This window comes from Sparus aurata, chromosome 8, assembly GCF_900880675.1.
Source record: "Sparus aurata chromosome 8, fSpaAur1.1, whole genome shotgun sequence".
Taxonomy (NCBI): domain Eukaryota; kingdom Metazoa; phylum Chordata; class Actinopteri; order Spariformes; family Sparidae; genus Sparus; species Sparus aurata.
The window spans coordinates 1,761,638-1,773,624 of NC_044194.1; the positions used below are offsets into that span (position 1 = coordinate 1,761,638).

General features: G+C 47.5%; 1 protein-coding gene across 1 annotated transcript in view; it reads left to right on the forward strand.

Annotated features, from left to right (window-relative positions):
- The window catches only part of immp2l (inner mitochondrial membrane peptidase subunit 2), a 108,070-nt gene extending 96,736 nt beyond the window's left edge, over positions 1-11,334 (forward strand). Inside the window, exons 4-5 of the mRNA XM_030426283.1 lie at positions 5,152-5,254; positions 10,838-11,334. Coding sequence (XP_030282143.1) covers positions 5,152-5,254; positions 10,838-10,963 — 229 coding nt within the window. The 3' untranslated portion in view covers positions 10,964-11,334. The remainder of the gene's footprint in view (positions 1-5,151; positions 5,255-10,837) is intronic.
- Positions 11,335-11,987: the final 653 nt, after the last annotated feature.

Here is an 11,987-nt window from a genome sequence, read left to right on the forward strand (position 1 = left end):
GGCGTGGTGCAGGAGAATCTGCAATGAACTAATGGTAACACATAAATAAAGTTTATTTGTCTGTTAAACCATTATATGAGTCCCCTTCCAGCAGGAGGCAGCCATCACTGACACCTAAAGTCACACAGAGACACAACAACACATCAACTCAGGCCTCCTCTGAAGGAAGAGTCCAGGAGTTTACACCCAGGAAGTGAAGAAAGGACCGGAGAAATGAAGTTAGAGGGGAGTTTGTAAGAGAGTGAAGAAACAACAGAGACGTCTGCTGAAGTTAGCATGCTAACCAGCTAGCCTCCTTACAGCCTGTAGTTTCAGCTGGAGATGTAAGTCAACAAGATAAACTCACTTAATGTCAAGAAAGGAAATATTTAGACTCTTGTTTCCTTCTAAACAGAAAAATACGTTTCTCTTTGACTGAACTCAGACAAGTTTAATCTGCTCGTTAACTCATCGGCAGACACACTTCATTCAAACTGGACTCAAACTGACTCAGTAGCTGTTTTTAGACAGAGCACCAAGCCGCCAATCTGTCCGTCCTTTTGGCGGCTCGGTCCGCGGTTTTAGACAGAGGGCGGCAGATTGGGGGTCTGTTTTGGTCCGCCGATTTTCCACCTCAGAGGGAACACTTATTTCTGCCTCGCCTGCTATCTAAAAACGAGGTGGAAATGTGCCAGCCTCTGCGTGAGGTGGGCGGAGGTGTGGCTGACCTGCACTGTTGTGCGACCCACAGCCGGGGAGTTTTAAAACCAGGAAACAGCTGATCACAGCCGTCAGTCCATCACTTCATCCTCGGCTGTCAAGATGAACAACTGGACAGCCTCTGAGATCCAGGAGATGCTAGCGTCTCCTCCCTCTCTGTTGCTGGTTGGTTGTGTTAGCTTGTTGTTGTGTTGGCAGGCTAGGAACGGTCGCAACTTTCAAATTAAAAGCCCCCCGCTAAGAACCCAGTTCTAAACTCCAATGGGGTGCAATGTAAAGCTCTTATTTTGAAGTCAAATTCGTTGTCACTGTTCACAGCCCAACTTCGAGCTTCACGTCACGTCACATGTTTACGCCTACCTCAGAGGAAAAGGAGGAATATTACGCCTCCGCTTTAGAGAGACAGGCCGGCACATTGCCGTCCTTACCTTGGAGCAAATGTGCCGCCTTTTCTATCTAAAAAGGGCTACTGTCTCCTCTGGTTCGGTCCAAATCAATCCTCAGTTCACAGAAACGTGATGATGTTCTGTCTCTACACTGATGATGTCTGACTCTCTCTCTCTGTCCTCAGAGTCACAGTCCTGGTCAGATGAATGACTTAATGACCAATCAGTTATCAGAACGTTCTGCTCATGGTGTTAGCAGTATTCATCACAGCAGCATCACGACAGATAACCTGAACCTCTGACTGTTGCTACCTCACATCAACCCTGAGCTGCTCTGGACCGTCTCAGAGTTCACGCATGATGTAACCCGGTCGCTCGTCTGTCTCTCAGACCTCACATTTTCATCCAATTAAGCTGAGTCGTGGTGGAGTGCGTGTCAGGTGTTGTCAGAGATGATGGTTCAGACACGCTGTCGCCCCGTCGGAGCCGCGATCCAGCTGAGAGCATCTGCAAAAGTCTCAGCGTGAACACAGACGAGTCAAAATATAATAAACAGTGACGCAAAAGTTTGAGTCACTGACAGCTCAGATCTGAAGATGTAACAATCAGCATGAGCACACACACACACACACACACACACACACTAACACACACAAATAACAAGAGAACCAGAAGAAGATACGGTGATGACGCTTCAGACGCTACGAGCTGCTGTCTGAACACACTCGACTCAATCTGGGTCGCTCCAGAACAAGAGTTCGAGTGATTCACCAAGACCAGGAGACGAGTCAGATATTCACACACACACACACACACACACACACACACACACACACACACACACACACACACACACACACACACACACACACACACACACAGCTCGTTTCATCAGTGTTAACAGCAGCTGATGAACGTTGCGGAGGAGGTTGAAAGGAGTTTAATGAGGCAGAGGTCGACTGACAGCTCCACACACCGGACTGAGACTGCTGTGACCTGTGTGTGTGTGTGTGTGTGTGTGTGTGTGTGTGTGTGTGTGTGTGTGTGTGTGTGTGTGTGTGTGTGTGTGTGTGTGTGTGTGTGTGTCCAGGGATGGATGAGTGTGTGTGTGCTGTATCTGTGTTAAACCCCTCAGTAACAAGACGCTGTCTGTCCGACTGACTCGGGTTATTTTGAGGACACACTTTGGAACACGTGTTTATAAAAAGACAATCTGGATCCTTCTGTCTGCTGAGAACAGCTTGTTTATCCACTTATGGAAATAATGAATACATCTCTTTGTGTTATCACCCCGTTAGTTTAGGAAATATTCAAAGTCTGAGTTTGAATTTCTCCTACAAAACTACACACTGCCCCTTTAATGAGCCCAGTTAACACAGGGTTATTATTCATTTTCTGATGAATTCTTTCATTTAATTTAAAACAAACCCTGAAGCTCGGCTGGTCACGCTCCACTGGACGTAATAACTTCAGTAATATAACCTGTGATGTGCGTTCCCTCCTACACGACGTAATGAAGCTCTGAGCAGCTTCGTCCTGCTCGGAGGTCGATAACAGAAGAGACCGAGGTCGATCTGAAGTTTCTTTCTGCTCTTATCTCACTCTGAAGTCGATATCAAGGTCACAGCTCTGAGCTGAGCTGACTGAAGGATTCAGGTTGAAGTCTGTGAGGCTCGTTAATGGAGAAACTAAAGATTACAGTGTTTGTTCAGAGAGTAACGGCTGTGATGACTCTCTGAACAACAGGCTGGTGATGTAACCGTGTGCGAGGGAGGATATTCTCCCTGCGGCCGCTCTGCTCAGATTCTTCCTCTCCACAGACAAAACCCGGTTTAATAAACACGTGAAGTCAGTCGTCGTTGGTTCTGTAAAGATGTCAGTCGCTGCTTCTCCAATGTAGCAGAGAATTAGAGTCATATAGACCTTTTTTATATATATATATATTTCTGCAGAAAGCTCCCGACTTGTTTTTGTTGTGAGTCAGTAAATTCAGCCGCTCTGGCTAAATCAATATTTATGTATCCGAGGCCTCGTGGTCAGCCGGCCTGCAGGACCAGGGACGCACACTCGCACTCACAGTCGCAGACAAACTCCCATTTAAAAAAGTCACCGAGGCTGTAATTCACAATGTTCCCCTGCTCAGAGATAAATCAGGATTGGAACAGGCCCATAACAGTCCAGAGGGATGATGAAGGGCGACGGACCTTCTCCTCATAAACCTGACGAGCTGATTGGAGCAGCTACAGGAGAGAAGGAGCTCCTCCTCCTCCTCCTCCTCCTCCTCCACCTCGTTAGTCTGGACGTGTCCTCAGATCAGATCTGTGGCTGAGTGAGGAGGCGTTGACGGGACGCTGCAGGGACGATTTAGAGGCTGATGACCGGCGATAATGAAACGACAGTGATAATTGTCCCGCGGAGATTTGATCCGCCATCAACAAGAAGCCTCGACCACAATCCTCCCCGCCGCCTTCCTCCTCTCGTTAGAGGTAATGATCTAATTATCCAGCCCATCTGAAAACTTAGATTCTGTTTCTCAGTTCACTTCTTCAACTTTGACGTTTCATTTGTTCTGCAGACGCTGTTGAATAGAAAAACATGAATTCTGCATTAAAACGGGAGAGGATTTAGGTTTTAATTTACACGTTTCTGCACTGAGCGGTCCGATGTGAGGGGGCAGAGATGGAAACAATCAGCGGCTGCGTTCTTGATTTGGATGTTTTAAAACAGCAGCTGCCGTCTCTCTGCAGGTGAGACAGCAGCCGTCAGTGAGTCAACACTGACTGAGGGGCTGTTGTGTTGAGTGAGCCTCCTCACAAAACACGAGGCGAGGTGAGAAGAGGTAGCCAAGACGGTTGAGGACGAGGCGGGGCTCAGGAGCCGAGGGGAGGGCGGAACAGGCGAGAGCAGAGGTGAGGCGATTCTGAGACGAGGGCGGGGCAAGGGTGAGGAGGCGAGGGGGGGAGACGAGGGGCGGGCAAGGGGAGGTGAGGGCGAGGGCGGAGGAACGAGGGCGAGCGAGGCGGGGGAGGGTGAGGGAGGGCGGGGCGAGGGTGATGAGGGCGGAACGAGGGCGAGGCAAGGGTGAGACGAGGGTGAGACGAGGGCGAGGCAAGGGCAAGGCGGGGTTTTTTTTTGAGACGAGGGCGAGGCAAGGGTGCGGGCAAGGGCGAGGCGGAGCGGAAGCGAGGAGAGGCGAGGGCGGGGTGAGGGTGAGGAGAGGGCGGGGCGAGGGGCGTGATGAGGGCGGCCGAGGGAGAGGCAAGGTGTGAGACGAGGGTGAGACGAGGGCGGCGAGGGCGGGTGAGGGTGAGGAGAGGGCCGTGTTGAGGGCGGAACGAGGGCGAGACGAGGGCGAGGCGAGGCGAGGAGAGGGTGCGGAGAGGGCGGGGTGGGGCTGTTTGGTGAGGGCGGAAACGGGCGAACGAGGGCGAGACGAGGGAGAGGCAGGGCGAGGCGAGGGTGAGGAGAGGGCGGGGTCGAGGGCGAAGGCAAGGGCGAGGGCGGAGCGAAGTCAAGGGCGAGGCGAGGGCGGGGCGAGGGTGAGGAGAGGGCGGGGCGAGGGCGTGGTGAGGGCGGAACGAGGGCGAGACGAGGGCGAGGCGAGGGTGAGGAGAGGGCGGGGCGAGGGCGAGGCAAGGGCGAGGGCGGAGCGAAGCAAGGGCGAGGCGAGGGCTGGGCGAGGGGTGTTCAGTTGGTTGTAATGTACAAACTGGACCTTTACGTACATGTGAGGTACTTGTACTTGTACTTCAGTTGTAGTTTTCCTGACACTTTTTCAGTACTTTTTATCTGATGCAGGTTTTGGCACACCAGCTGAAGAGAGTATGAAAGCACATTCTGTTCTGGATTAAACTCTCAACACTGAAACAATTATTTTGTCTCAGCTCATTATAGATGTTCTGAAACTCGGCGCTCAGCGAGCCGAGAGAACATTTTGTTGCTCGGCTGCTTGTGGCACTAAAAGGAAGTCAGACATCTTTAAACAAAATCTCTCTGTTGATTTTATTGTCCAGAGAGATTTAACACAAGATTAAAAACAAAAATGTTTCTCTCTCTCTCTCTGCAGAACTCTGGGCTACAAGAACCGCTACGTTCGAGTTCCTGACGGGCACTTCTGGATCGAGGGGGATCATCACGGACACAGTCTGGACAGCAACAGCTTTGGGCCGGTACGACACCAACACACCGCTGCTACACAAGGTCCAGTCAGTGGATCACAAGGTCCAGTCAGTGGATCACAAGGTCCAGTCAGTGGATCACAAGGTCCAGTCAGTGGATCACAAGGTCCAGTCAGTGGATCACAAAGTCCAGTCAGTCAACACCTCTACAGTTTTTAGAGTTCTCCCAAAATTTGGCTGCATTACAGATACAGAACTGATCCTCGGTAACAAAACCATAAATAACAATAAAATAATCAGTAAACAACAATACACACACAGACACACACACACACACACACACACACACACACACACTCATCCCTGTGTCTGACTCTGTTGCCATGGTGACAGATCTAATGGAGACTCATCTCATTATATGAAAGTATTTTTAACTTCTGGTTTTTCTGAGCGTTTTTTGGTGTAAGTTCATCCACAAATGTGATGTTTAAAACACGGCAAGAGACAAAATAACACAAAGTCAGATTAATGTGTGTTCAGTGGGAATAAAGGAGTTAATGGGAGAGAAAGTTACTGTGGAGGAGCAAAACTGATCAAATCAACAATAGATCAGGGAAATATGGGATGACTTGATGAATTAATCTGCTGCTGAACGCACCAGAAATAAATGTTTTAATGTATTAATTTATAAATTTTTAAATGAATGAATGAATAATGTTCTGGTCTCTGATGGTTCTGAGGTTCTGCAGGTAAACAGTGCTGACACACTTTGATTGACAGCTCTGTTGATTGTAGACAATGAGATAATAAATCAGCTCGGGGAAATAAATAAATGAGGGAGAATGCAGAAGGAAAGTAACACATAATTAATACATACGTAACTTATTAATAAAATAGAGTAAAAGAAATGTTGCATTAATACAAAGATAAATAAATACAGAAACAAATGAAAACAGAAATATCAATTTGTCACATTTTACAAATTAATTAATGCCTTTTTAATATTATTGAGTCATTTATTTTAGATTTGTCAGTTTCTGTCCTCTGTTAGCTTCACTGTAACTACAGTAACGGTGCCTGTGAGCAAGGCATTCAACCCTGAACCACTCCTCCCTTTAACTTGAGAGGTGAACCGTGTTTGTTCGGTGGAGATGAGCTGAGACAGAACACGATGTTCTGTGTGCTGACCGGAGCAAAGATTCACAGCTCTTTGTGTTTCTGCTGAAGTCGGGTCAGAAGGCGAGGGTGTTAACGGATCTGTTCGTGTCCGTCGACCCGGTTTGTCCATCAGCTTCTTCTCCAAACATAAAGATTTGATTCGCGCTGAGTCTCAGGCTCCAGAAGAGCATTAACATCCTCATATTGACTCCTCGTCTCCTCGTGTTGTTTGTGGTTCGCCCCCGGCGGGTCGGGCGCTATGAAATTTTCAGCAGAGGAGGTTCTGTTTGTTATGGACGGCACATTACAGGCCGAGATCTCCGGCTGAACAGAATCTGTCTGAGGAGCTCAACGAGAAATCTCCTCAGATCTGAAACCCGGAACACACGACCAACAGCTCTGCAGAACTTCTCCGGCTTCACTGTTTGATTCTCCACAAACGGAGCGACGATTCTGCGTCCTGCTCGTGTTTACAGCTCGTCTGAAACATCACATCTCGAGCTCACTGCTTTATATTTAGGAGCTTTTTTACTAAATGTAATTAATATTTATAATACAAACTACCATGTAAACAATGTTAATGGGTTGTTGTAAATTTGCTGGATAATATAATACAAAAGAATCAACACAGTACTTAAAGTAAAACACTTGTTGATCTCATTAATTCTGTGGCACATTAACATTCAGCAGCTGGTAGTTTTCTCTGCTGGAAGCTCAGTTTTAGTTTTTTTGACTAAATGTTTTTAAGCTTATAAACAAAATAAAACAGGCGGTCATAATGTTCTGCCTGATAGCTCGTCAGGCTAACGTTAGCACGAAGCACACAGCCGCTGCACAGAGCAACAGATGTTATCATCAATGAGGAAATCATCAACAAGCTCGTGTTCACTGAATTCATTCAGAACCGGTGTTGTGGTTCAGTTCAGACGTCTGGAACCAGGCGAGAACTTCTTTTGACTCACATGTGATTTGTGCTTCCCATCAGCGACTAAATGAAAGTAGATGTATATGAGGCGTTGTAAACGTCGCGCGTATGTTTTATTGGACGGCACTTTAAAGAGGTGAAAGAGCAGCTGTCAGCTTCCATCGCTGCGACCAGACATCGCCATGATGCTCCTCACAGAATCACATTAAGTCGTTATTCCTCAGCAGCCGTCTCTTTTCACGGGAGGAAGACGTCATGTCACACTATGTGCTCACATCTGACACTTTAATGTCACCAGTAAATATTCGTACCACGAGGATCACGACTGAAACGGCTAAATCAGCGGGGCTTTATTCCGGAAACATCCAATCCAGCGAGGAGGTTTCACTTCAATAATATATTCTTTAAAAGTGTGGCCTGCAGTGCTCGCTGCCTCCCACCTCACCGTCACATCACTCAGAAACACATCAGCTCCCTCAAATGATGCTCTCAGCCTCCGGGTCGATCACATGCGGTCCAAAACAAACAGAACACCGCCCACTATCTCCCCGTCAGTACACGGCTGAACTCCACACGCAGCGTGAGTCTCTCAAGTTTATATGTTGAGAGATGAAAATTGTTTAAGAAGAAATTCAAACACTGGACGAGAACTCTGAACGCGACACGCAGACGAGACTTTGTGTCAGTCGACGTCTGGCTGTGGGACGAACGGCCCTCTAAAGAGGTAAAAGGTGCTATAAATAAGAGTCGGACTGATCCCGCGACACGAAAACGACCACAATACATCTGCAGGGGGCTGATGGGGGATGTGGATCGATACCGCTGAGTCTGCCAGAGCTCAGCATGCTGAGACTTCTGTCTCACAGAACCATGTGGAGGTAAACACAGGAGGGGACAAACCAGCCAACCGCAGAGAGTGCTGAGGGGAAAAACAAGAAGCCCGAGGACGAAACAAAGAACCAGACAAGAGCCAACGACCCAGTGGACCAGGAAGAGAAAGATAAAACCCAACAAAGGAACCAAGAGAGAGCTGAAGAGGACAAGAAATGAACTTACTGAAAAATTAAACACCAGAGGAAAAGGAGGAATGAACCGAGGGAGGAGGAGGAGGAGCAGGAGGAGGAGGAGAAGGAAGAGAAGAGGAGGAGGAGGAGGAGGAGGAGGAAGACGAGGAGGAGGAAGAGGAGGAGGAGGAAGACGAGGAGGAGGAGGAGGAGGAAGAAGAGGAGGAGGAGGAGGAGAAGAAGAGGAGGAGGAGGAGAAGAGGAGGAGGAGGAGAAGAGGAGGAGGAGGAGGAGGAAGAGGAGGAGGAGGAGGAGGAGGAGGAAGAGGAGGAGGAGGAGGAGGAGTAGGAGGAGGAAGAGGAGAAGGAGAAGGAGGAGGAGAAAGAGGAGGAGGAGGAGGAGGGAGGAGGAGGAAGTTAGTGAACCAGTGAACCAAGAAAATATAATGACAACAAGAACCAACTGATATTAAATCATTTTCTATAAATTAACGTTGACTTAAACATGCTGAAACAGAAAAATGCTCTTTTAGGATCCAGTTCTTTGTTTGCCAAAGAACCAGCTCTCAGCAGGAGAACCGTTTCCAGAACCGCACCAACACTTTATTTTTAACCTTTATTTATTCAAGGGAGGGTTCACTGAGAGCGAACCTCTCTTTCACACCTCTGCACATTCACACCTGGAAGCTGTTCAAGTTCTGCACCAGAACCGTCTGATCCGTCTGATCGGGTTGAGCGAGCGCTGCCTTTCACTCTCCACCTCAGATTTACTCTGCCAGTCACAACCTCTCTTCTCTAACCTCTCGGCCATCGTGCTGGTCTAGAACCAAGCGGCTTTTCAACAGGACAATAAACAAAGTATGGATGCTGGATCGCAGCAGCAGTGGTCCGAGGACCGGTCGCGTTCGGATGTTAAGATGTCCATGTTGTTGTTCTGAACGATGCTGGTCATCAGTCCGCTGCTTCATTACTTCATTTATTAGATTGGATCTTGATCTGCAGCTCTTCTGGTTCTGTTGCCCGGACTACGACCCCTCCTCAGCCACGAGGACGCCCCAGAAGTCAAATCAAGCGTCTCCTGGTCTGTCTGGACCCGACCGCACCGGCTGTCTAAAGGTTACTCTGAAGATAGAACCCAACACGGCGCAGAAGTTTTTTAATATAGACGCCAGCTTTCCAGAGATAACAGGCGTCATTAAAAGTGTTTGACATTTGCTGGCGTGTGTGTGTGTGTGTGTGTGTGTGTGTGCGTGTGTGTGTGTGTGTGCGTGTGCGTGTGTGTGTGTGTGTGTGTGTGTGCGTGTGTGTGTGTGTGTGTGTTCGACCTTATGCAGAGCAGCTCTAATTGATGCGGCGAGGACGATGTTGGACAACAGTGAGCGATCAGATCTTCAGCTGTCAGCGTGCCAGTTTTAATTATCTCTGCTGTTAATGTCAGCGAGTCTCTGGACCCGAGTGTGAATGTAAATCAGAACCTTCTTAATTCCCCCCAAAGAAGAATTAATCTCCGTATAGTGAAGCTCCTCGTCATATCCAGTTCTCATTTTTGCAGCTCCGGTAAAATCATTAAAAGCAGACGGACTAATCGCTTTAAAACAGAGTACTGTGCTCGACGCTCTGTACTCGTTTCAGAAGTTGTACTGAGGAGCACTCAGACAACACGGGCCTGTGCCAAGAACTCACAGTTCTCGTTATGTTATAACTAGAAAAAGACACATTTTGTCCTTTTGGATTCAAAATCCTCATCAAATGCACACAGCAGATTTGTTTTCTTCCATGCGAGTGCTGCAGTTCATCAGAGAATGTAGAACTTCCTCTGAAGAAATGATGTATGAAAGAAATAAAAACCTCCTGATCTTTTGTGAGCAGCCGCTTTTATTTCTACAACATCCTGAAAGACTGAGCAGGTGGATTTCAGTGACTGTCGACCTTCAGAACAACTTATATCACCGCTGCGGTTTAAAAGACGGAGGCAGATTAATAAACGACAGGAGAACAGGTTCCTTCTGAGAGAGAGAGGCTGTTCTCACTTTGGTTTTACCTGCGTGAAACAATCAGTGTGCAACATCTGCTGAATTATCACTGTGTTTAAATAGTGAAGAACGTGTCGTGGACAGTGTTTAAGTTTATACAGCGTCTCCTCTCAAAACAAGTCTTTAAATTTAACGTTTTATCAATGGAGTCTGGTGGCTTTCTCCACAGGCGCCGATATTCGTTAGTTTTTACTGGATGTGTAAATTTGACATGCTTCCTGTCAACATGTTGTGTTCTTTAATCAGTTTAATCAGAGGTAAAAGCAGACAGGATGTGCTTACAGGATAAACAGACAGCGATGCCACGACTAACTGATGCGTCGTGATGTTTCGTATTTAATGCCGAATCTTCAAGAAGGCACCAGTGATGTAGAATCAGCTGCAGTCGTCTCACAAAGTTTGTTAAGTTTCTCTTCATGACGCAGCGACTCTTAAAATCACAACATTTGTAAGGGAGTCTGGGATATTGCCGTTACTCTGAGCCTGACTTGTGTTTTGTGTGTTTTTTTTCCCAGGTGTCTGTGGGGCTGCTCCACGGCCGGGCCTCTCACATCATCTGGCCGCCACATCGTTGGCAGCAAATCAAACCGTCTCTACCTGCAAACAGAGGACCGCTGGACACTCAGGAAGAGGAGGGATGAAGACGCAAACACACAAACATACAGCTCAAATATGTCGGTAACGTCATCTGAAGCAGGCGAGGTGTTCGTCAGCTGCAGCGTCCCGACCGACAGACTCTCTTTTTAAAAAGTCAGATTCAGGGAAACAGGCGCTGGAGTCGTTCAGACGGATCATGTGAACTGTTTGACTGTATGTTCCGTTAATGTCGCCTCAGCTCAGTCGTTCCTGAATGATGGTCACAGAGCGAGCAGACGACAGGGACGACTGGTGATGCTCCTCTGGTGTCAGCGTCCAGCATGTGACTGCTGCTGCTTCTCTGTTTGAGTTCACTGTGAACTGAGTATTATGTGTTTTGGACTGTTGGTCGAATAAAATCAGATTTGAAAACATTCTTGACGAACTCTCAGAAACTTTATTTAAAAGTTTTTTCTGCCATTTTATAAACCAAACAAATGATGTATTAACTGTGGAGGTAATTAATAATTTAACTACGACTCACTTACCAGCACCAACTCATTAACACATACAACTAGAATGTCACTCAGTAGAGCGCATACCTCCGCCACTGCCCGACAGTCCGCTTTAATTTAACCCAGCCTGATCCAGTCCAGACTCTCCACCACCTTTAACTGCCTCACCATCATTAAGTTATAAAAAGTATGATAAAGTGTTTTCTGCATGTCGTCTGGTAAATAACCTCCAGTGATGTCACTCATTCGCTAAGGTGCATTGTGGGTAATGTAGGCACCAGGTCGAGCAATGCGCTGTGATATCTCTGCTGGATCGATGCAGCAGCAGCAGAGATATCACAACACTTTCTTCTTGCTTTTCATAACCTGCCGCCTACATTACCCACAATGCACCTTAGCGAATGAGTGACATCACATGCAACCTTCTCTGGGGGCGTGAGTGCTCCTCGAGACCTGCTGGTGGAGTTAAACTTTAAACCATTAGGGACTTTCCTTATAGGAATCTGGATCCAGACATCAGCCGGCACTTTTGAAAACACGTGTCAGTAAATATAAATGTTTTTCTTACTTCAGG